This window comes from Drosophila sechellia, chromosome 3R (assembly GCF_004382195.2).
Source record: "Drosophila sechellia strain sech25 chromosome 3R, ASM438219v1, whole genome shotgun sequence".
In the NCBI taxonomy this organism is placed as follows: Eukaryota; Metazoa; Arthropoda; class Insecta; order Diptera; family Drosophilidae; genus Drosophila; species Drosophila sechellia.
This window is the reverse complement of record NC_045952.1, coordinates 4560221-4586566: the sequence shown is the minus strand read 5'-3', so window position 1 is coordinate 4586566 and position 26346 is coordinate 4560221. Positions and strand designations below refer to the sequence as shown.

At 44.2% G+C, this 26346-nt stretch overlaps 2 protein-coding genes across 6 annotated transcripts; one reads left to right on the top strand and one right to left on the bottom strand.

Moving 5' to 3' along the window:
- Window positions 1-26311, bottom strand: LOC6614013 (TBC1 domain family member 4). Of its 5 annotated transcripts, XM_032722294.1 has the most exons (10): window positions 26198-26311; window positions 25139-25473; window positions 15009-15467; window positions 4900-5657; window positions 4659-4820; window positions 3460-4347; window positions 3262-3404; window positions 2610-3202; window positions 1983-2552; window positions 1-1915 (listed from the first exon to the last, which is right to left on the bottom strand). In XM_032722294.1, exons 2-10 carry the CDS (start codon window positions 25256-25258, stop codon window positions 890-892), a joined length of 4719 nt encoding a protein of 1572 aa, XP_032578185.1. In that variant the 5' UTR covers window positions 25259-25473; window positions 26198-26311; the 3' UTR covers window positions 1-889. The 5 variants fall into 5 exon arrangements, with proteins under 5 accessions (XP_032578185.1, XP_032578186.1, XP_032578187.1 ...); XM_032722295.1 differs by lacking the exon at window positions 4659-4820 and having other exon boundaries at window positions 26198-26216; XM_032722296.1 differs by lacking the exons at window positions 15009-15467; window positions 25139-25473; window positions 26198-26311 and adding an exon at window positions 9985-10068.
- On the top strand, window positions 17800-20863 carry LOC6614011 (serine/threonine-protein phosphatase 2A activator). Its single transcript, XM_002038429.2, has one exon. It carries the CDS (start codon window positions 19446-19448, stop codon window positions 20724-20726), a length of 1281 nt encoding a protein of 426 aa, XP_002038465.2. The 5' UTR covers window positions 17800-19445; the 3' UTR covers window positions 20727-20863.
- Window positions 26312-26346: the final 35 nt, after the last annotated feature.

The window sequence follows — 26346 nt, the reverse complement described above, 5'->3', positions numbered from 1 at the left end:
TTTGATTAAATAATTTATGACTTTATTCTGTTTTCATGTAATTGTTGGTTTTACTCATATGCTAAAACAAACTCAGGACGCCTGATAAAAACCGTCCAGCTAAGCAATTATTTAAGTACTTTACACAAAATCAATTATTATTTCCTTTGCTTGTATTTTTGTATTTTTATAGTTGATAATCGCATATATATATATATGTAAACAATCAATACAATCCAAGTACCATAATCATAAGCATAACGAAAGAGATTTCAGAAAGTTGTATCCTAGTCAAGAACAATGTACAAGCATCATCGCTTTATACATTAGGTATTTGCTTTTAGTTTACATTGCAAAGTGAAACCCTGCGTGAAATGTACAAATTTAGGTAAACTAAAAACAACATTAAGAACTAATGGTCTAGAACTAAAGAAACACGAAAATCAACAAGTAAACTTCTAAGTAAATTCGTTAAATGTTATGTCAAAAGTAGGAGAAAACTTAAACAAACTACAGACTCATTAATGCCTTTTGATTTTCCTGTTTGGGGGTGTTGCCTAAGGTTATAAGCTTCGATTTTGATGCGGTAGCCAAATTTATAAAACCTTGAAAAAGCAGCATCCAATATATTCCTATAAGCATCTATACTCGTCTAATTTTTTGGGGCATCAGTTTATAACGATTGCATAACTTGCGGAGCAATATCTATGGCAACATTTTGTGCGCACATCGACACATACACACAATTTGAAAACGAAGTTTAAGTTTGTATCTTATAGGTTGGGTTAATCGTATCTAAGCCGCAACAGAAGAGGTTATGAGTAGCGTTGGGTTTGAAAGCTGCCCGTTCTGCCGGCGGGCCTTAATCGCGGTAAAATCCGCGCAGCAGTTTCCCGATGAATCAGAACCGTTAGCTGCGGCCGGTGGTCGCAGTGGCCGCTGGCGGGGCCAGCTCCACGGGCACGGGAGCCACTCGCACCGCGGGCTCCGTGCTGGAAGGATGCTGTACTCCACCCAGCGGAATCGCACGCATGTGGTGCACCGGACGTATGGATTTGAGCTGCGTGGTGCCCTTAAAGCGCACGTTCACATCGCCCCCGACCATGCTGAGCGGATGCATGGGCTGTGGCTCCTCGACATCATCCCGCGGCAATACAGCCAATGTCGTTGCGGGCGCCACCTCATCCATGTGCTGCGGAGATGGTGCTGTGGTATTTGCCACGCCGTAACTTTGCCGCTGGGCGAGCGGGGAAAGGGCTGGGGGAGTTGTTCGATAGCCCATGCGGCTGAATATGCTTCCTCCGCTGCTGTTACTCGCCGTGCTGGGTGGGCTGAGAGGCGTGCCTACGCCGGAATCCACCTCCAAGGGACTTTTGATATTTGCTACGAACTTATCCACGTGCTCCGGCAGCTTCAGCTCATCCAGTTTCACTTGCATTACGGTCCGAGCGCTGGCATTGTCCAGGAGGCGATTGGGTCGCGAAGGTGGAGTCGGGGACACCGACTCACCGACATTAGATGACTGGCCGCCGCCGTTGAGGCGATGCTGTTGCTGCTGCTGACGCAACTGTTCAAAAAAAGGTGTCTTCTCCTTCTTCTGCTTTTGTGGCGAACCAAGTTCGTCTCTTTCGGTCAGCTCTTCGAGCACCTTGAGTGGAAACCCCAAGTGACTGTTGACGGAAACGGATTTGCCGATCTTGCGTTCGGTGAATATGGGCTTGCGACGCTGGCGGTCCAAGTCGTCCAGCTGCTGGAGCATGCGTCGCACCTCGTTTGGCAGCTCCAGGTCGGGATTGTGTTCCACCAGTTGGCCAACGTAGCGACCGAGCGTTTGGATGGTTAGCTCCAGAGACTGAACTTGCGATTGCAGCGTGGTTATCTGAGCTTGCTGTGAGGAACGAGTCGTCTCCAGCTGAGCAATCGAAGATTGAGCAAACTACAGAGAATACAAATAAAACAATTAGTGTTCTTTTGCTAACTTAATGTAAGTTTTAAAACAATACCTGCAACTGCTGCTCCAGATGCTGATTCTGCGTCTTCTCCCTGTTCAGCATTTCTAGGTGATGGTTGGTGGTGGTAATCTCCTCCTGCAGCACATTGTACTCCACATTGTATTCGGCAAGCTGCTTTCCTATGTCCATGCTAAAGACCAGCTTCATAATCTGCTCCATGCAGGTGTGCTCCATCTTCGGGACGACGGTCTTCAGATAGTCCATAATCTCTTCGAAGTTATCCTTGGCCAGTAGTTGCTGCTTGTGCACGGAGAGCAGGGCAATGGCAAACTTAAAGATTACATCGGAGGATTCCAGGAAGAGCAGATCAAAGACGCGGGCCACGAAACCCAGCGGAAACTGTGAGCTAAAGACGGTGAGGATCCATGGAGCCGCATACAAAGTGGGCGAGACATCGTTCTGATCGAGCCACACGTACAGATCTGGCAGATGATCCTTGACCAATCGGGAGAGCTGATACAGCTGCAGTTGAAACTTTTTCATGTCAGGCAGGTATTTTGTGCGCATATTACGGCGGAACATCAAGTGCTTCAGCAGTTGAAATGCATTGGCTTCATCACACTGGAACAAACAACAATTAGTTAGTGTTCTTTATAGATTTCGATTGAGAAAACGCACATGTAGGAGTAAGACGCCGCAGATGAAGCCCAGACCCTGGCAGTACCCTAATTCCGGATCTAGAATGGAATACGCCTTCAGCAGGTTAAACAGCGACAACTGGCCGAGACCAAGCGGATCTTTGTAGAACTGGTGATTGGGAAACGTCCTGCCCAGATCGATGAAAATAGCATGCTGATGCTCAGTGAGGTGTTTCAGCAGCGTGTGATACGGTGTATTGAAGTTGGGGAATCGCTTTGTGTCCACCGGTGCCGTGTTCATGGAATGCTGCTCGGCCAGGAAGGTCCAGACATCGCCGCGCTTCGATCGCGGTACTCCGGTGCGAATGGCGTGGCCCAGGACCTTGGGATCCTTCTTGTTGCCTATCTGTGTGGAGTTGCGCTCGATGATCTGCTCCCATCGCTCGATTAGCTGCTTGTCGCAGGGCACAATCTCCTCGTAGTCCAGTTTAATGCGCTTTAGCTCGTTCTCATTCTGCCGCGCCTGCAACATGGCGTTCTCCGTCTCCATGCGGTTCAGCATTATAGTCTGCCGAATGGCAGTGCGCCACAGTTCCCTCAGCTCATCCGCATTCCGCTTTCCACGCTTGACCGCTATTAAATTAATGCATTATTAGTCATAAACAAAAGTGGAGGATATAGGGTTAACATACGCTTTCGCATTGGCGACAGAAACTCGGTGGGCACCTCACTATCCAGACCCTTGGATGGTGTCACTACACTATTAAGTATGGCCTGACGCCAGGAGCCCTGATGGGTTTCCGACTCTTTGGGACTGTTGCCCACCTTGATGAATCTATCAAGTGAATGATGTTAGTGGATTTCAACAGAACATAAAATTCTTTACTTACATATCCATCATGGGACTCTTTAGTTGCTCAGCTGTGGGCTTGCTGCTGGGACTAGCTCCCACCGTGTTCGATCGCGATCGGAAGCCCTCGGGAGGTGACTGGGTGCCCAGCGGCTCGGCGGATCCCTCCCTGATGTCCCTCAAGTTGTGCGACGGCACAGCAATGTCATCCTTGGAGGGCTTCCGCTTGAGGAGATTATCAAACGAGTTGGTAAGCGAGCGCTTGGCCTTCATGAATATGGTGCTGCCACCGAGATATTGGTTAAGGAACTCCGACCGGTTCTCGGCGGTGTCGTGGACATGTCTCTGCTGTCTGGACTCGCAGTGCGCCCTGAGCAGCATCATGAGAAACTGATTTTGCTCGGCCACCGGAGAGTTGGTCTTCTCAGAGCCGCAGAACTTGGCCCACACAATCTCCTGCTCGTCGTCGCTCAAAGTCTCGATTCGGCGCAGGATCAGGGCCTGGGTCTTCTTCTCGGAAAGGCCTTCGACGTCAGTGCATAGTTTGTGGTACCAGAGCATCGGACAGTGCTCGCAGCTGAAGATTTGGGTATCCTGCTTCTTCTTCTGCTCGGCGCAGGTGTCAAAGGCCTGGGCAATGGCCGCCACTATGTCATCGCACACATGCTCCGACTGGCACTTGAACACGTAGCCAATGTAGCCATCGTTGTTCAGCTCCCGGCAGATGATGCCGAAGTGATCCAGCGACTTCTGGCCGTGCACGCAGCTGGCCACGTCCTTGAAGTCCTTGTAGAGCAGAACCTGCTTGCGATCGGGCGAGATGAGTCGGAGATCGCACCGGCCCACCAGGAACACCATCGTCCGGTTCTGCTCCACATACGGCGGAATGCAGCCCTGCGAGGCGGAGCGATCCCTCTGCTTGGGTATGCTAAAAAATAGATGAGTTAGATGGTTTGGAACATATTTCAGTGATTCAAGTTCTAAGTGCTTCAGGCGGTGACATGCAACTATAAAAGGAGGGAAGCGATGGGTGCTACTGGGCAAGCGAAACAAACGAAAAAGGATACACTATCGAGGGCTCGCAGGAAAAACTTTTTTGGCATTCACTTCCCTGAGAGTCTTGGTAGCCAATTAATTTAGCTTTTCAGACATCTTAAAGGAAAAGTTTTGGAAACAAAAACCAAGAAACGAAAACGAAAACGAACATGCGACGGGATTGCTGGCCTAGCTGCCACTTACTTATCCATCGCATAATTGGGATGCAGTTGACTGGGACCCGCAGAAGCGGAAGCGGTCCCAGTGCCCACACCCTGATCCCTGGGCGGCGTGGGCTGCTTGTTTACAATGACATTGGGCGCCTCCAGTTGGCTATTGGCTGCTGATGGCTGGAAACCGTCGGAGCTTTGGGGTTTTCGGCAAGACGGAGAAGTTGTTGGTCGAAATGTCAGGGGAAAAGGTACTCGAATGACGGGATACTTACTGCTCCTTGTGGCCCAGTTCGATTTGACTCTGACCTCGCAGCAGCGGCCGTTTCTCCGGGGACTTCTTCTCCTTGTTGTCCTCCAGGGGTCGCGGGGCAGCTCCTTCCTCGGCGCCCGTCAGCTGTAGTTGCACCAAGGGCTTGGCCTGTGAATGCTGTGAATCGTCCTGCCCCTTGTGCTGCTCCTGCTCCTCCTCGTCCTCCTCCTTCAAATCGTGACTCTTAAGGGAGCTGCTGGGCTTCGCTTCGATGCCCACACCACCCTCACTGCTGAGAGACATCTTGCGGTTCTGGAGAAGTCTCAGGCGCTGGGCATCGTACGCCTTGAACTTGGGCAGGGCGTCGTCAATGAAGGTGTTGGGCACCCGCTTCTGGGACACCCGGATCTTGCCCACGTACATCACCTCGAAGAAGTGCGTGTGGTTCGGCGAGATGTCCGCTAGCAGGGAGAGATTGCTCTGGGCCGACGTGGACGTGGGAATGTTCACCGTGCCCGAGGAGCTACTCAGGCCATGGGTGTACGACTTGGAGGCCTTCATCTTAGAGCTGACTGGATTGGGGCTGGTGTCGTGCTGAGCATTGCGCATTGCCTCGCTCATCTTCAGATTCGTGGCGGGCGTGGCGTGGATTCCGTTCAGCGCTCCATTGGAGTTTCCGTGGCTGCCTCCACCGCCGCCGATCAGCGTCTGCGGAATGCTGCCCACGGAACCTCCCAGCGTGTGGGCGGGGTCACGCATCTGGTGCATCAGCTCGGCCATCTGCAAGAGATTCGCATACGGAAAGTCCGGTTAGACACTCAGCTTTTATTGGTCTGGGATTTGAGGAGAGAGTTAAGAACGTGCATTCGCAACAGGAGCAAAATTTAGTTCAATTTGATGGATGGCTCGATGTTCCGAAGTGTCCCTTCTGTCCCCCATTCTTCTTCCACCCTTGGAGTTTTACTACCCTTGAGTTTATGACCGTTTTTTGTGGTCCTCGCACTTAAGGGTCCTGGGAGATGCTTTTGATGTTTTGCAAGGAGCAAAGTTTGCCGGACATCCCCTCATAATTTCGGCTATGACCGCATCGTGACTGGGATAATGCAGCTTCACTGCGGTTTGGCTATATTCTTTTGACAGCTTTTTGGAAATATAGGGGGAAGTATGAAGTTTATTACGAGATTCTTGAAAATTTAAGTCGTTTCGGGTGGATCAAGACGTTGCCTCTAGTGCGCTTATGTTGTGTAGTTCCAAACAAAATAAACAAAACCAAACAAATGTTTATGAATGCTTGAGATCTGCAATTTGCAAAATATCTGCCAAGCTCACAACTATAAAGTTATCTTTTCACTTGAAAGATTTATAGCTGCAGAGTCCATTTCATTATTAATTAATTAAATTTAAGTGTTCCGCGGAACTCACTAAAATAGAATTCTTAAGAATATTTTAAAAATAGAGACGATCACACTCAACTAAGGCATCAATCATTCGTGATAGCATGATTATCCATGGGTGAGGTGTCTATCCTTGCAAGCCCACAAAGGGAACCCGGCGGAAATGCGAAGTACATACGGATGAGGGTCAGGCTCATGGGGCAATAAGTCACCCGCAAACCGAGATAAAACTGGGATACTTGGCGGTGACTCACAGTGAACATGTTCAGTGCTCATGCCGACGCAATGTCTGCCCGCAAGCTGCGGCATCATCGGATGCATCAGCTGCTCCCGGCGTGATGATGATGCACTGCCCGCTGGCCGGAGAGGAGGCTCTAGGGCGCTCCTTGGTCGAGAGAGATCGGGCATTCCGCACGTCGTCCCAATTTTGCATTGAACGGGTGCCAGAAGTGATTTCGGCGGCTGCCAGCAAGCTAAAAGTCCAATGTCAACCCACTCCCGTCGGATGCAGCTGTCCGTCAGATGCGTTCGCGCACTCACACACACGCACATGTATGTATCTCGCAGATACATTAGTGTGGACCACAACTAATTGTCACTTATCGGCAATTTTAGGGCACAAAGTCGGACGGACACACGACAAGAACAAATGAAAAAGTTATCTTCCTAAATTGATTTAAATTTTCATTCTAATTTTGGGACCCCCTCTTCTTCTTCCGCGTGATCAGTCGTTGGGCGAGTGATCGTGACGACATCTGCAGAACTAGATGACCAATAGCCACATTTTGAATATATGTGTTGCGCTACAGCGGCGGTCACAATAATAGAACTAAATTAGCTAGCAAATTATATACTGCTTGCAGTATTAACATGAACTAACCATTGTGAGGAGTTAGATGATTCTTAAAGATATACAGGCATGGTATAAAACTAGTGCTTGAAGATGAAAAGACAACGAATTGAACTGTAAATGCGATAAGTTTTCATTTATTTTGAACTACATAACCATTTCATTGAAGGTAAAAAGCAACGACTCCAACTTATTGGCTAATATAATGACCTCTGCTGTACATATAGCTTCTGATTTGTGCGGCACGCGTGTTTTTCAAAACGATCTGACAATATATGCATGGGTGTTTCCCTTTTTTATTATTATTGTTTAAGCAATACAGAAAAAACGAACAGCACACACAAACAATGAAAACTGTTCGCAGGAATTCAATTCAACGTCACGTTCGCCTCACTTCGCGTTTCACTTGATGACTCTTCTGTCTGTTCCTTAATTTTTACGTGTTGCACTAGTGCTGTTGTTGCATTGCTACTTACTAGCAATGTGCATATAGATATAAGGCCGAATCGGAGGGGCCTAATCATGCCGAGACTCAGAGCTATAGCCTCGCCAGGCAGCAGCGACGACAAAGTCAAATTACACGCGATTCGCACACAAAACGCACGCGTTTATAATCGCCAGCGATTTTACGGCTGTTTTTTGTAACCCAACTGTTTTGCATTGCACATGTCTTAATAATATTAATTTTAAAATGGGGTTGACACACAATCGTTATAAGTAATAGTATTGAAATTGATATTATATAAATATAGGCCATTTATAGAAAGTTTTTGTGGGTATCTATGTACATATCTATCTACTTAAATACTTAATAATAATTATAAGTAATAAGTTAATTTAGATAGCATACTCATAAATGTAACCATGCAAATGTAAACCATCGTCATTCAACCTTTGTGTGGGTCAGCCCTAAAGAAATGGGATACCACTTTGCGTCATAAATCAAATATTCCATGGAATACCAAGGTTCCTACAGATTTTGTCACATGTCTGAACTACCATATTTAATGTTTCATGTCAGCGTTTTTGCACATGTCATCATGTATATGTGTTTTTGCCGTCAGTTCGCTGTTATCGCCAAACGTTAGCTGTTTTATGACTTTTTATGCAATTTGAAATTGCAAGTGCTCCTCCTGGTGAATCGCCACATGGACTGCGTTTGTTGAACCCAGTTCCTCCTGAAGGACGTATCAATTCAGCCACAATCGCCCTGGCCAGCTCGTTACATCAAACTGACTTGTTTGCATTCCGTTTAGAGCGCTTTAAGGTCAAGACACACATGCATACGCGTTTCCCATTTCCCTGCCAATTGGTTCGATCCGGTTCGCTCTGTGGACATTAGTTCCGGCCCATTTGGGCACACAACGGTGTTTATTGTTATGTGTTTATCATCGACTAACCAAACAGCCCCAAAAGCGATGTGTATCTTGTGCTAATTCGTACTATATATGTACATATATGTGTATGGGAAAACTACGCAAAATGAATTGCATTTTAAGTTTCGAAAGCTGGCGAAATGCTCGAGGTTAATAATACTTTATGGCATACTTTAGCATTCAGCTCAAATTGCGATTTAATTCCCTTGCTAAACCACTCGAAGCTCTAAGTTCATATATTATTATATTATATTGCCCGGCAATTTGTGACCGGTTTCGAAAAGCCTCTAATTCAATTGAAATTTCATTTAATTATATGCCCCTTCCTTCATTAAAGGTAGCTTTTATCCAGAGTTTGTAACGTAGTTAGCTAGAAACCTAATCACCAGTTATCATTTAACATGTCTATCTAACTAACTAATTGATTTTTCATTGTTGTATTTAGGTAACACACGCATTATATAAATTTTCAAAATTTTAAGGCAACTGCAGCCACTTTTTTTTTTTTTGATCGGTTCACCCACTTGACACATAATTCCATTTTTTGCATTTTCCGCTCAAAACTTTTCACCCCTAGTGTTTTTTTTTTCAGCTCTCAAAACGGGTTTGTGCAACTTTTAACTTTTGATGCCCATCAAAAGCGAACAATCGACTCGGCTGAAAAGTTGAAGCCACCCAAAGTGTTTGTCCCAATGACGGCGTCCTCTTGGACACCAGGGCCAATAAAGTCGCCATGGCCATGGTCAAGTGGCCCATAAAGGACGAATTTCGAAAAACTTTTCCTGGCGCCTACGGCGCAAACTGGGCTCCTGGGCACCACCCTACTCAGCCTTTTTTTGGCATCCGCACGGAATTTAATTTGACACAAAATTGAAGACTACGGGGGTGCTGGGGAAAGCACTTTATATGGTAATCCGCTGAATAGAATATCCGAGGCATTTACATGGGAATTGTCTCTGGCTGTTTAAGTTTCAATAAGAGTCCAACGTGAGAGGTGAAAAGAAATGGCACCGCGAATTCATTCATTATTGACGAGATGGGAAGACCGTTTCAAGGGTAAATCAATTAGCGTGGAAAAACACCAAGGGGCCGACTTCTAACTTGGCCTAAACGCTGCAATTAGTTGGAGAACAAAAGAACAAAGCAATCGCAGCGGTGCATGCATAACAAACCATTGCATAAGACGACAAACAAAAGGCAGGCAGCAAAGTAAACAGCACATAGAAACAAATTACACAAGCTCAGTAGCAGGCGGAAAATTGAAATTGAAATCAATTTAGCGGTTAGTGGTTCGATACGGAAAATACGGAATATACGGAATGCTGGATCCCAATCTCTACGTACGGCCCGACTCTTGTTGAGCACCGATGCATCGCTGACGGAGGTGGTCAGGATGGTGTCCCGGTGGAACGGCACAGTGAACATCTTCAGATACTTTCCTATCCGCCGGATGCACTCTATGTGTTGTTCGCTTATCACAAACTTACTTTCGCAACTCTCTTTTCACAGCTGCGGCTTCTTGTATCACAAATGTCTATTTGGAGCCTTGTACTTTGAGGTTTTGTACGACTATCACACGTTTTCCATGGTTGCTTTCGTTTTATCACAAGATAGCTCTGCTTGAGTAAGTTCTACATTCCAGAAGATCACAAACACATCTATTATTGAAGTAATTTCTTTGAGATATAACCGATTTGTCACTGGTTGATTATTTGCATTGAACACTTATTAATTTGTACAGGTTTTAAAGGCGTTTGCTCTATCTATTTGGTATTTAGTGCGGATAGTATAGGATATATATATTCGACGACCGAAAGATCACGTAAATCGCCAGCGAACAGCTTTTACGACCGCTCACGAGGCTCGTTTAGTGTGAAATGACCATCGAAACGCGGCGACAAATGCGAACGGAGTGATTCTCGCGACCAACGAAAGTATTTTCGAATTGCGAACGAGCATCTGCGATCGATCAGCTGTTAGAGGGATATATCATATACGATATTCTCCGATACAGAAGGGGTCAAAGTACTGCCTGCAGCGCTTGGCTGGCGATAAATCATTGTATCTCAACGGATTCCCGGAGCTGCACTTGCAGATACAACATATAGTATACCCTGTAAGTAAGGTAGTGTGTCGTCTGAATAGCGCTATATGGTCATTTGTTTATCCGTCTATCTAATTGCCGCGTTAATTGACTTTGCTTGACTTGATTTCCGAGTTGTTTGCACTGGCACTTTGCAACTGTGCGATATTTAGGACATTGTTTCTTTTTGAGTGGAAAATGCTGAGATCAGCTTATGTAAGTCAACTTCTTAGATACCGAAAAAAGAAACTCAATTGTCTGACTATGCCTGTCCAAGATTCTTTAATTAAGCGGCTAAAACCAACAACAGAATGGCCAAAACAGACAGAAATAAGCACAATTCTATATGATTTACACATGTGGAGTTATATATATACATATATGCACTGTTTTGCCTTTCGATTTCGCTGGCGCGTTTTAGTAGCTGATTTATTTTTGTTTTCGAAACGTTCTGTTTTTATTTGCCAATCACTTTCTGTTTTTTTCGTGCGCAAGTGTAAACAAGTTTACTTGCTGCCCATTTCACTAATTTCTTGTTGATTCGGTTATTATCGATGCTCTCCGTTTAATTAGGTGCGCATTGTTTTGTGGGTCTGTGGATATAGATTTCCATATGCCGGTTCTATACGTTTTTTGTGGGCAAAATCGCAAGCGGAGTGCGCACGCGATTCCATAGCCGTTCGTCAACTGATGACCAGTAATTCCCATATGAGAAGTGCGACTGACAATGCGGCTATATCGCGATATAGCGACATGCGCATGTGAAATCGAAATTGAAGAAGATATATGCGAGTGCTGCCGCGAGACTCGAAAGAGAGAGAAAGCCCGCGAGAGAGATAGAGAGAGTGTTTCAAGCGGACCACAGGGCGCATACTTAATGTGGCAAACAAGATCATAAATTACAGACGTGCATTGGACAAGCGACCATGGCAAATACAACATATGGCGGGGAAATGACAAAGTGATTAGCCAAATCGATGCCCAATCAAAAGCAATATCAAAAGTGCGGATATATTATAGTTTCAGTGAAATCGTCAGAAAGGCATAATACAAGTACCTTTTTTAAAAGATTTTTTGTTGTTTTTTAATTTTACGCTGTACTCAACGAGTAAGTGCTGCAAGAATTTATTTCTGATTTTATTTGCAATGTTTTTAAGCAAGCAAAGTCATTTTTAATCGAGCTCAACGAAAAACATTAACGCAAGATAAAAACTTAAAAAAGTATGAATAATGAATGAATATAAATAGTTGATAACCAAAACCAGACTTTTAGGTTTGAAAAATATTTGCTTGTTTTGCAATTTTAGTTAGTAATATCTGTTATTATTCTATCACGCTCATCGTTTCAGCAAAATCAATACATACTTATATCATACCGAACCTTCTACTACATAAAACTAAAACATGTCTTCTACCTATAGATAAATGAGAAAAATAAACTGAGAGTGGGGTTATTACCCTCCCTATATCTGCAGCAAACTAAAACCTGGCTGTAAAATCCATTTGGCGCTGCCACAAAGGACCAAGAAGCGAGTGGCGGCCCAAACTAAAAACCAAGTGGTGGGGATGGGAATGGGACGGACTCCAATCTAATCATGGCATAAAAGGCTTCTTCCTTCCCCGATGTGCGACAAATTGAATTTGTTCACCGGGCTGGCTTGCCAAGTTCCACTTCGCAAACGGAAGGAGGTAATATTTTGCATGCGATTCGAGGAAATAAAAGTGAAAGCCAATTATCTGCCGGCGAGAGCGGCTTTCGGGGCAGGCGGATACTCTAAACGTTCAATATCGCTTTCAAAAGTTATCTAGTGCCAAAGTTTATTGCACAATGGTATGTGCACTTGTGTACTTTTAAAACGTTTTCAGTGCATTATGTGAACGCTTCAATCCTCTGCTCTTCATGAGCATCAACATGACGATGTTTGAAAGGTTGCCAGCTCCTCACTCGATTAGTTTCTTGTTAATCCAGCCGGGTTGTTCAGCCGGCGAGGCAGAAGACCATGTTGATGGTCACGACCAGGACCAGGACCAAGACCGCCACTGGCATTCGGCTCGAAGGACCATTTGCCGTCCTGTGGGAGCAAGGACAATAAGCTCGGTGCATAAACGGGCGAATGGCAGCCCAGCGCCATGCGTCATTTAGCAAAGGACCCACCTGCAAATGATGCACAAGGACATTGCGCAGGTGGAGCGGACAAAGGCTTTAAATATTTACGAGCTTATGATGTGGTTTAAGTGCCGCCGAGGACCACACCTCCCCCACACTTGCCACTGCCCCCCGAAAGTATGCCACTGCCAACTCTTGGCGCCTCGCAATTAGCTGTATTTTTTTAGCATTTGCGTAATGGGTTCCTTTTTTGCTTTGAAAGCAGAAGGGTTTGCGGAGCCAAGCGCGTTTATCTCTGCGCCTAATGGCTTCAATTAGTGGCTCAATCGGCGAAACGATTGCCAGCAGGTTGACCACAGCGGGCCAATTATGTGGGAGCTTGGCTTTCAGCGTTCGCTTTACTTCATCTGCTGCAGAAGCTTATTTTAGACGGAGATAGGGATTTAATTTAGTTGGTGTATTAATACAAGGTAAGTCGGGCAAAAACTGCTCATAAGCACAGGGCTTGATTAACCGAACTATCTAGCTATCAAGAAGATTAACTTATGTACATAATTCTATGCCTTATAAACTCTATTTATTGTCATAAATGTAAGCGTAAAAGCCAGCACTTTTATTGGAATTTAAATAAGCTAGTTTAAGTTCAATACAATAGAAAACACAATTAGAATATCGCACTTAAGTATAGGCAAATTTAAATTTTAGATTTTCAAAGAGCGTGCATTTGAAAACTTAGCTGGGTACTTTAGAATCACATTAATGCTTTGTTTATGGCGACCTGCATTGTTCTTTAACATGCCATCGAAATTTGTTGGCCGTTTAAGGCGACTGACCCAGATATTGTGAATCAAACCAGCTGGAAACTGAGGCTTCAATAAACTCCCGGGCAACGCCAGCACTCACACCAGCAACCAAAAAACTCGCTATCAACAATCAAGCCAAGTCAACATCACGGCCGAAACGCAGGGCTTAAAATGCTTTTGACATGCAATAAACCAACAACAGCTCTCGCGAAAAATTCTCTACCAATTACGATGAAATTAAGTGGAAACGCTCCATGGAGATTTAAAGCAGAGAGGCAAGAACACCAACCGAAAGCTTTAAAAATTTCTGACATTCATTTAACTTTAGGAGCAACAAATTGAGTTTGCTTTCCACTTACAGCACCAGCACTTTTGGCCAAAACTCGCATTTAATTTTTCACCCCATTGTTTGGCACCGAAGGGGCGTGACCGCTCCACTTGGAAAAGCGTAGAAGTGGATTTGTTCTTGGCCCGTTGGTGCGGAATTAACCTTTTGCGTGTATGTGGCAGAAGGTCATGCGAAGCAGTCCTAGTTTAGTGTAATGTTCCTTTCGGCCAGCTCAACTGCTTTAATTAGAAATGCAAACGGAAGTCAATTTATGGCGTGCTGGGCTCAGACATCAGGGTAAACTCATGCTCGATAAGGTCTAATTCCAATGGACTCGAAGTAGGAGACCCTATGAATGGAGCTATCTTTGGGTGAATTTAAGGTGCTTTATGCAGTAACTCACTCATAAATTAAGGGTAAATGCACTTGGGAATGATCTATAAGGGAGGATTACAGGGTATCAGTAACAAATGGTTATTGCAATCAGAATGGAGAGTACTGAGAAAAGGAAACCTCTTACTATATTAGACACGTAGAAGCAAAAGGTTGAGGACCAACTTAAACGAAGTAGTTAAATAGTTTAAAAAGCAGAACTTCTATTGGTAAATGCCAAAATATTTCATTTAGTTTAAAAGGTTGCTCGACACCTAAAGTTTGAAAGGTAATGCAAATATAAATTGAATAGAAATGAATAGAAATATTATTTAAGGAACAAAGAGTGGAATTGAGCAACGTTGTAGGTAACCCCTTCGTGCATTTTAACCAACTTAACCTGCGAGAGCAATTAGAATTATGCCACATTTGTGCAACCCGAGGCAGTCGCTCGTTAGGCATCCAAATTTATTATGGTGGCTGCTAAAGCCGCAAAATCCTTTTGGGGCATTTCCTGCAGGTTCTCTGCCATATAATCCAAGCAGTTTTTATGTGGAAACTATTGTGTGGCAAGTTTTCTAAACATTTCCATACGAGAGCGTTTCAAAAGGCCACAAACTGTCCGCACACATACATTCGTGATGCTCGGTTCAGTTCACTTTCCCCCCAAAATGGCAGAGATTGTGAGATTGTGGGAAAAGCAAATGCCGGAGGACAGACAACTGACACAATGTCGACTAAAACTGTCGACAACTTTTCCCATCCGTCTTCTGGCCGGGAGCAGGAATTAGGGATCTGGATTGGGGGCCTTCACTTACCTCCTCGACGGCCTCGCACTCGAACAGATAGATGTGCAGCAGCGGGTCCTTGGGATCCTTCAGCAAGTAGACCAGCCCGGTTATGGGTCCCTGGAACTCCATGAAGTTCTGCGGCTGCTCCGCGGATGCCTCCGCCGACTGCTGCAACTGCAGCTGATAAGCAGACGCCGCGCTGGAGGAGAGCGAGCCGTACGACGTGGATGCGGTCAGTGTGTGGCGCAGTCCGTTTCCGGTCAGCGAGCTGCTGGCTCCGCCGGCCATCGAGGATGCGCCTGCCGAGGAGGACGACGCCTGGCCACCGCTCGACTTCAGTTGCAGGAAGCCGTTGCCAATGCTCTTCGCCTGCGGCTTGTGGATGATGCGGCACATGCCGACGATATGCTTCAGGGGATGGCTGAACTGCAGCTCAAAGTCCGAGTTGTACGACTCCAGGATGCCATGCTCGATGCCCACCGACAACTGCAAGGAAGGATTTGCATGAGTTTAAGATTGATGACATACTTAAATATTTAATTGGATTAGTTACACTACCCTAAGAAGAGATAGCTTGTGTGGTATATAGTTTAAGGTTTATGACTATTATTTACTCTTATTAGCAACATAGTGATTCTTGACAATTCTCTGCTTAAAATAACGATTTATTTTTTAGCAAAACTAATCCCGATTTTGTTGTAAAATAAGCCTGAGCAACGGGCAAAGTACAATGAGGATAACTGCACGTTGTTCATAATTCGCTAGAATGTTTCCACTACGCGAAGCAGATTAACAATATTAAATTCCTTTTAATCAGTTTACATACTTGCATGCACAAGGAGAAAGGGATGGCGCGCAATGAGAGCGGGACGGCTGGAGGAAACGCGCATTGGTGACAATGAGGACAACGACAACATGACATGCCTGCCAACATGGCGGCTGCTCCATTTCCGGCCCCGGCGCACTTCCGCCTCCTACTCATTTGCCTTCTTTTCGCTTTGCCGTTTTTCGCTCTGTTTTTGGCCCTTTTTTATGCTAACAACTAAAGCCCGGTAACTAGGGAGTGTCGACACTATGAATGGGGCGACTGGGGGTGGAAATTGGGTTGTGCCCACTGTTGGGTGTGTCGTTGTTGCGGCTGCCTTGGTGCTGTTGTAGTGGTAGCTGTAGTTGGCAGAAAGCAGGTCGTTGTGTTTTTTAGCCCCATTGGGGCGGCATTTCTCGTTTCCCCACGAGTTTGCTGTTGTCAAAGGTTTTGCAAATAGGAAAAATTGAAATACATACACACGTCAGTTCCAGGCTGCGAGAATTTCTAAATTAAATCGTTGTAAAGCGAAAAATGTCGTAATGTATTATTAATTAAACCCAAACTGAACAATCTTGTTAATGATAGCTCAGAGTCTTTCATTTCGCCAATTGCAAGCATCTCACAAAAAGCAAAAGCAATCAACCTTCAGAAAGGGTGAACAAATGAAGGCGTTCATTATCGCCTGGAAACGGAAACTTTTCCTTCGCAAATTAAATTAAAATCAAAGCAAAGTTTTGCCCAGGTTCGAGAGTGTGTGGGCGTGCCCATCAGATGGGCGTTAACTCAGCCAACTAAAAAAGAACGGAAAACTTTTTAGCCGAGTCAGGGAATAACAAAACAGGATAAGTTGAACTTATCCTGAAACTAATGCGCCCTTTTAGGGTCTCTAACAGATGAACAATTTATTGATTTTTTAATTTTACTTTTGTGTTTTTGATAAGATGTCTAGATAATTAATAAAAAAAGTTAAATACGTTTTAGCTGAGTGCTTCGACTATCAAATACCCCTTACGAAGCTAAAGTAAGTGCGAGAGAGATGAAGCTATGCAAGCTGAATTTTTCAAGCAGAAATCCACTGCAATAACAAGCAGTATACTGCTTTAAAGATTGCAGACGAGCTACTTTTCTTGCTATCCTTTCAATAAACGTTACTTTCTAGCGCGCGGAAAGATATTGGTAAGCTAAACAAACAGTTAACACAATTGCCAACCAAACTAGCACACCCTTTTAGTTTACGGTTTAGTTTTAAAGTTCGTAGATCATTAAAATTGAGTTAAGAAAGAACGCCTTTTGATGTTGCACTGTAACTTGCAATTAGTAAGGAGGGTCTTGACTTGGTAAGAGCTCAACTTTTTGTTAAAGCACCCATCCATTTAATTCAAATTAAAAGGAAAATACCTTACGTACGACCAGAGTTAAAAGCTAGTCATTCACCCACGGCATGACATTTTAAATTTAATTAATTTCCTTTGACACTTGACGAAGGATTCGTGCTGTCCATCACAGGCAATGCCACTCTTCGTTTATTGAGTATCGAATTGAGGGCTTTGCAAAGGCTTTGTTGTAAATTGTAAATTGTAATTTTAAAATAGAATAGCCTTTCTACCATTAAGCTTTTATATCAAATGGGGTTTAAATTGTATTCACTCGGCTACCTTGGAAAATATCTTTTAGATGCCATTTTAATGATAATTAGTAGGTAAAATGTACAACATAATGGAAGTCTTCAGACTTTGGCCCACTATTCTCTTTTCTCCTTTTGAAAAGCGAAAGCATCGCTCATACTTATCATTTTTTTCTTAGTTGTCCATTATTATTACGTTGTCTATTCTTCTTTTCGAATTGTTTTCCCAAATTGTTATGTGGCACACTGCGTATACGTAATCTGTTCACTGGCTGAAACAATTGACTGCTTGACCTCTTTTGGCCACTCTTTTTCCCCTTCGCGATTCCTAATTGGAATCAAGTCTCATACTTGATGCAGTCACATTCCCAGGTGCATTTACTTTCGAGCCGAGCAGTGTAGATGCATGCTAGGGTGGACCAATTGTTGATACTACAGTGTAGTATTTCATTAGCGATGTACATGATAAATAATGCAAACATAATGGTGAATAAAAATGAACAAGCTATTGCAAGTTCTTTTTTTTAATTGTATCGCTCTATGGTCCACCCCCACATATGCAAATTTGCATTCTCACCTGACGTCTTTTCCACCCATTTTGCTGCACGCATATTCATTTGCTTTGAAGTGCAGTTAGCGTCATGTCAAAAACAGCTGGGGAGTGAAATTACTGTTTTTGCCTTTGCATTTGTCTTTGCACGTTGTTGTTGCATTTGCCCGTTTGTTGTTGTCATTAGAATCGCTGCCAGGAGCAGAAGTCGCGTGTTTTTGCCCAGTGATTTATACGTTTTAACTGTTTTTCCATTACATTTGCGTGCCCCAGCTGCTGTTCGCTGTTGTTGTTGTTGTTGTTGATGTGGTGACTGTTGCCTAATAAATTGTCTACAATTGTTCATTGCACTGCTTCACGTCGTCGTTGTTGTTGTTGTGAACGTTGGCGCAGCTTAGCATTATAATTAGCTTTAACTGCAGTAACTGTTGTTCTGCTGTTGTCTTAATAACGAGTCGCCAGCTCTGAAATATGGCCACAACTATCCACGGGGTCATTCCAAAGAATGAGGGTCGGCTTATATAAGGGGGGCAACTCTATCCGCACCTTATTATTCAGCGTAAGTGGTTATTAAAAACGTTCCATGTTCTGGCTAAGGGATGGTTAAACTTCTCCCTATCTTTGCATAATATAGCACAATAGCTGTGTCCAACTGAGCGTATTTTATAGATTTTTTTTATACTCGTTACTCTCAGAGTGAGTATACCCTACTAGATTCGTTGAAAATGATGTAAGAGGTAGAAGGAACCGTTACTGAATAAGAAGTACTCTATAAAGTACATATACATATGTACATATATAAAGTATATTCTTGATCAGCGACAATAACCGAGTCTATCTAGACATGTCCGTCCGTATGAACGCCTAGATCTCAGGATCTATAATTCAAAACATGTTTTGATTTTAACGTTATATTATTTGTCGTGCCAATCAAAATCAACATCAACATTTTGGGGTCTTTTTTTTATTAATTGGAATTAAACAAGTTTACTGCTACCTATGTGGCACATTTACCAGGTTTTTGTTTTTCGTTATTTTTTTTTTATTATTATTTTTTCCCCAATTTCTTTCGATGTGCTAGAAAAATATTCTAATTTTTCGCTCGCACATCCACTGACCGTATAAGGGGTATCTGATAGCCGGGGAAATTGACTATAGCGATCGCTCTTGTTTTTAATTTATTATGAACATCCAATTCTTTTCATTATTATTGCAAAATAATTTGCTTATTTGTTTGAGTAAAACGATTATTCAAAATGGACAACACATTTCAAGTTTATATTTCGCTTTAGTTACTTTAAATAAATATCAATATAAATAAAAACGGCATCAAGGAGTTTTAAAATTGAGTTGAATATTCCGCCTAAATATGTTAAATAGGTTTTAGTTTTGTGAGGCTATTGAAATAGTGGCTATAGCACTTGATTTTCAAGCAATTGCCAACCATTGACACAAATACAGACTGTAGATATACTCAAGGAGATGGAGCCGCAGAGTGAGGTGAATCCCAAGCGGGTGGCCGCCTTCTTCCGGAGAAGTAACTTAGGACCCGTGTGCCGGGTGCAGTCCAGCTCGGACATAGAATCCTGGCTAGCCTCAAGGGCGTACTTTACACTGATCACGTACTTGAACGATGTGAGCGCCGAGATACAGGGAATCCGGAACACAGACTTCTTTCCCATCAGTAAGAACATCAAGCGACTGATGACCATCTTCGACCAGCTGGACTCCATGATTGCGACCAATTCTCCGGCGCCGTTGGTGCCAGGTGCGAGTATGGATTCACGGAGCAAGAGCTACAGACGCTGGGCGCACGTCATGCTAAGGGACATATACCAGATTGTGGAGAAGGCGGTGCCATCCAGCAAGTGCAGGCACGTCAATGAGCTGGGCGTGTATTTATCGGGCTCCTTTGGCAGCACCGCCAAAATCGAGTACGGAACCGGGCACGAGCTGAGCTTCCTGTTCTTCATGTGCGCCCTCTTCAAGACCGAGATCCTCGATAAGGAAGAGGACCTGGCCGCCTCGGCTTTGATTCTATTCGATCGCTACCTGCAGTTCGTGCGCCGCCTGCAGGTAACCTATTCGGTGAACTCGTCCAACTGGCATGGCGGATACTCGCTGGATAAGTTTCAGTTTGTGCCATTCATTTGGGGATTCGCACAGTTGTGCCACGAGGCACCTTTCTCCCCGAAAAAGATGCTGGACGAGGGCACCGTTGCCAAGTACAGGGGCGCGTACATGCTGATCGATTGTGTGGGCCACATGGCAACCACCAACATCGGCACCTTTGCCCGCCACTCCAGCCAGCTGTGGAGTCTGGCCGCCCTGTCCTCGTGGACGAAGATCCATCGCAGTCTGATGTTCATGTACATGGAGGACATCCTTATGGACGTTGATAACCTGAATGCCCTGCGCTTTGGGGAACTGATGTCCTTCGAGGAGGACAAATCTGGCCGGCATCTGGGCAGCGCTCGTATGGGAGTGAAGTCTCCGCTGCGCCGACAGATGGCGGAGGATCAGGACGACCAGGATCAGGACCAAGACGTTACTTCGAGAAGCGGCACCCCCTCCATTTCCAGGTCGGAGCAGAACGAAACTGCCAGGAAGAAGGCCAAAGTGGAGGAGCCCTCCAGCGACTGCATGTCAAACAGTGGCCTCTCCCTGGGCAGCGAATGCTCATCTCTCAGCGGCGTGAATGTCCATCTGCCCACCTGGTTGGATGATTGTACGGCCACCAGCAAAAACGCGTTTGAAAATTAGCGGTTTTGTGATTGGTACAATATCTAAATATTCAAAATCAATCGCTCTATCACAGTCAATTGTTCGTTTGCAAAGTATATGTTTGTCAATAACTATAAGTACATTTATCCAATAGTAAACAATGATGGCAAATACTACACCGAAATGAAGAAATATTCCAGCTTAGTGTAATGCGAATATGATGTGTGTCATCTGCACGAATATCCGGAAACGACTTCAGCAATCTGCAATGTGCAGCATGGCAGCATGACAGCATGGCAACGACGTCAAGAGACCGCAGATGGCATACATGGGTCCAAAGATCAGCAGACCACGAAACCGACTTCCATCATGCGAGGCAAATCAGCAGCCAACTGGAATGCAGTGGCCTGGCTATGTGGCACAGGCTGAGGGTGTATCCGCCAGGAATATAACGCATACGCCGCGTGAGCCACGGAAGAGCTCGAGGACAGCGGGCTGGCGATGGCGATGGCGATGACGATGAAGTGCGAAGGCATTTATGCCACTGCAGAGGAGAAAGCACTCTGGGTTGGTGGAGGGAGGGAAGAAGTGACGCGACTCAAGTGACTCGACCAAAAGCGGATTACCAACGCGACTTGAGTGACTTCCCGAGCAGGAGGCGGCAAAACAGCTAGAGTGGCAACAATTGAAGCGGCGGCAACAGCAACAACAGCGCCGCAGCAGCGGCGTGTTGGGAAAATGGAAATGAAAATGAAACAAGCGGCGTATTGATTTTTCCTCTTCAGCCCCATCGCTTAACTCAACTCCCTGGCGTTGTGACGTCAATGGGCCACCAGCACGCGCCAACATCGCAAGGGGATGGAACTCGTACCTGAAATCCTTGGCAGGCCTCATTCATGCTAACCAAATGTATCGAAGGGGAATGCTCTGGGTGAAACAAGCGGGCATCCCTCACATTGTTTGTGGATTAGAAGTCCCTCATTCACGGTAAGTACATACGTTGGAGCCACGATGTTGGCCAAGTTGGGGAATATAGTTCAATTCAAACGATTTACAAAAATACAGAATAATTTTCATGATATTTAGTTTAAGTACAAGAAGAAGATCTTTGGCCAGTCAAAACGTTAGAACCATTTAAAATCAGCCAATATATGATATGCAAAACATGTTCATATATGCTAACATATTAAGCTTGAAGATATAGATTTTCAGATCTACTAAACTCGTATTTCTTATTAGGGGGAATATAGTTCAAGCGATTGCATACGTTTCAAATAGATAGCTGTCAATCTGACAACACAAAAGATTGATTATTTATGTGACTGGTACTTACGAGTATCATATCGAAAATAAGTTTACATACCTTATAGGCTATACAAGTTAAATTTCACTGCGTTATAAACTTCAAAGACTCCTAAAGTCTGATTGCTTACTTGGAAAATATTAATAGCTACAACCAATCTAATTTAGGAATTGAGTTTGTTATCAATGGCCACCCGTACTATCTAAATGGGTTCAACAAATAGCACAGTTAATGACTAGCAACTAACAACTATATTTGTTTTATATCCAAGAATAGTTTTCCATTTAACACTATCTTGGGGAAGACTCCAGTCAACTGCCATAAATCTTCTTTGCAAATTGCAAGACAAATTCGAGGCTTCCAAGATGTTATCCCAAAATATTATAGAAAACATGCACCCAAATGGAGTTACATTTTCCCTTTGCAGGCGCTGCCCAAGTTGACAAAAATGTAAAAGTTGCGTGACGCCGCCAAAGTGGGCGCACTTTCTTTCTGTTTTCCACGCCTGTGGGTGGGCGTGGCGCGACGAACCGGCCAGGCCATCCATTCAACCAAGAAGCTTGTTATAATTTTCATGCGCTATTTAACATAATAAAGCAATAAGCCGCCGCACCACGCCGCTGAGGAGGAGAGTCGGAAAGAGGAGGCAAGCATTTTATTTATGCCACTCGCGCCGTCTCTTTTGCTCGGTTTGTGTGTTGGTTTTGTGTCAACTTAATGCAAAAACAGGGGGAGGGGTAAAACTAGCAACTATAATAAACAAGTGTGCAGGCTTAAGTAAATATTTAAATAAGGGAATACGAGGCAAACTGCGGTACTGCGGACTGTTCCACTACCGAGTAGTGGCTGCCTCTTGGAGCACTGATGCTAAGTGGATTACCAGAGCTGGATGGATGAATGTCGCAGGACTAATGGTTTGTGAAACTGATATGCCGTCCTGGGACGGAAAATGAGCAAGGAGCGAGGAATAACGCGGGAGCTGGGTGACGTACTATCAATTTGGATGGCGCTTCTAGGACTAAAGACTGAACATCAGACTAGACTGACTACTAAAATACTTTGATATAAACAAATCATTTACAAAAATAAATACACCATTCTGTGTTCTTAAAAAGTTTATTAGAACTACCTAAGTTTCAAATATTCAATTACTCCCAAATAGCACAAATATTGTATATGTAATGTGACTAATATTGCTTTGCATCATATAAAAGTTACATATTACAGTCTAGCTTGGATTTTGAGATTCAGTGCAGTTTCCACGCATTTTAAACTTCAAATTTTTGATAACCATCCCTACCCATGAAAGAAATCTACTGTATGGGAAAGCACAATTTTTCTAACCCACAACTTAAGAGAATTACAAAGGTATCCTGCGTACCAGAGATTTGCTTAAACTCTTTATTGCACCTCCTAAGTACTGGACTACAAACGGACACCTCAATACACGTGCAAGGATACTCCCACGATAATTTCACAGTACCCACCAAGCTTATCCCAAGTTATACTTATAACAATGCGAATCTCCCTGGGCAGCTTCAAGCCAAGTAGTTTTGTGTTGAAGTGATTGCGCAAGCTTCTTGAGGCCAGTCGAGCCCGCCAGGCACATTCAATGAGCATCAACAACAATCGCCAGATTCCGGCTGTGATGCCCACCCAGATCCTTGGGGCCATGGTCGCAGCACGTAGAAGGGCTTCGTTTAATGCCCCACCTGGGCGAAGGAACCCGAAAGAGGGACTCACACCCCAACGAAACCAAAATGGGCAAATAAGGTGTCCTTGTCCCAAAAGATGTTTGCTTAGGATTCGCACTTTGCACAGGGAAAAAAGTGCAGAAGCAGTGTGAAGATTATAAAAAAGGAGAAACTTTTCAAATCAAATTCGACAGTTGCAGAAATTCGTTAAGTTTCCACATTAAATAAAGAGTTTTCCACAATTTATGCGAATTACATTCATATTTTCTTAGTGTTCTCAGTAAGATGTCAAGTTTCATAGGTACTTTTGATTTTACCATCCATCCTCGGCAAATTTCCCAAACATTTTCCAACGTACTGCCCTCGGAAAGGAAGGAAGGGAGGTCACCCAAAGCCGCTGATGACTGGCTAATTGCGGACTTGCTAAAATGAATTTCCCTGCTTCTAATAATATTACCCAAGGGGTCGGGAAAAAGGGGTTGTGGTGAGGATGGGGGGCAGTCGACTTGTTGTCGCACGTGTTCAACGCGGCGTATGCTTAATCTGTTTGGGTTACACCTGCGGACGGCGGGGGCGTTCCTCCACTTGGCTCCACTGGGCCCCCAGTTGTTTCATTCCGTTACGTTCGTCATCGGTTATCTGGGTGCTATTTATAGGGCCTGAGCACACGATGAGCGGCTGCCGATGGGTCACTAATCGCAGTAATTATCCTTTATGGAGCACAAACTTATTAATTAAATTCGGTTCGCTATTTTGCCAGCATCTCTCACTTGGCACATAATTGATTTACCCAGCCGTAATAATGGCAAATTGCCTTTAATTGTTTTCGCCAAGGGCTGCCAAAGTATGAGGTGAATGGTGAATGGCTGTCATGTGCGATCTGTGTACTGCACTCCGTGTTTGATTGGATTAACGAGAAATGTGTTCTTGTGGGTGGGAGGGGACTTAAATCAAATCAAATTCAATATCTTCATCTATGAAATGGATTATTTCGAACTCCTATTGCCAATGCAATGTGCAAAGGCTGTGTCCTCTTCTGAGTGTCTTATCAATTTGATTACAAGTGAGCATTCTTTGAAGTCACATTCACTTTAATAAAAAGTTAATTGTTAATTAATTTTTAATTGTTGCATTGGTATACTTAAAAATATTGCTATATTCCAATTTGGTTCATATGGAGTCAAATGTTAAGTATTTGATTTGGTGACATGCTAATGTTGTTTATAAATTTAATTGCTGTTAAATTACTGCTCCCTAAAGTCTATTTATTTTTAATTTGTCTGGGTATATAGCTTAATTTTTAATAATACTGCCAGAGCAAGCAATCAATTGTTGTTATAAATCAAATTGTTTCAGAGCCTCCTATTAAAATGCTCGCTTCGGAGCTATTAGCCCAATCATTTTCTAAGCCAAAGTAGAGTTATTTATTTAATAATCATATATTTAATATTTACCTTCGTGTAGCTCTCCGTGGACCTGATATCGTTGATGGTCCACGGCAGCATGGAGGCGGAATAGCGCGGATCCACGGATGCACTGCCGCGGAAAGTCAGCGATACGAGGCGCGTTTTCATCTTCACTGCTTCGGTTTCTGTTTCTGTTTCAGTTGCAATATTGACTTTGATTTAATTTCGAGTGTGGCTTATGCGTGTGTACTTTCGCCGAACGATAAACTGTTAAAATTGCTGGCCAAATTGAGTTGCGGCCCATTTATTTACTTTGCATTTTATTGGCCGCTTTGCAAATTGCTCTTTAATCGTTTTTGTATATGTTTTCCTGTCGTAGCGTGCTGCAGTCCAGGATCGAATCAATATTTAATGGCGACCGCGTTTCCACATTCCCAGGCGGAAGGGAGTCGCTGATGGAATTCTGGCTTCGTGCGCCCCATGAGTCACCCCCAAAAAGGGGGCGGCAAAGCGGGCGGATAGTGCGGAAAATGGGCAAGTGGGAAAATGGGTAAGAAAATGGGAGCATGGGCAGCCGGGGCGCTGGAGCGGACAATGACCACCTGACTGCGCTTCCTGCGGGAAGGTCTCGAGGAGCGGAGGAGCATCCGAGAAATTACTATCAATATTGATTTTTATTCGCAGCCAGTGCCGTCTTTGTTTTTCACATATTCATCACACATTCGCAAAAATGCACAGTGCGCGCTCGCTACAGTGAACTTGCAAGCAAAAGTAGGTATTTAGATTCTCAAGGGAAAATTTGTTTAACTACAGTGGTAACAGTAGTAAGAACTTTAGTTTAACACTAAATTCACAGTACCATTAAGGCACCAGTGTAAGGACTCTCAAAACACGTACTTTCCTGGTTTCTTTTATCGAGTGCACACTGTGTTTTTTTCTTTGCCTTAGAAAGGATGAGGGAGAAGGGGAGAGCCAGGAGGAGGAAGAGGACGAGCCACCACCAGCAGACAGACTGCGAAAAAATAGACGGCAGTCACCCCAATGTCGGAATTTACTTTTGCACTAACTTGGCACTTTTAACTTTCTACTTTCTAAGGTTTCCACTACCTTTTCGCCGCCCCTCGCCTCACACACACTCACACACCCGCCGTTACGCGACACACACACACACACGGATGGTGGCGTGCGATTTGCAACAATAAATACTGATTTTGGCGATTGGTGCGCCCGAAAACACGTTGAAATGCCACCAAATT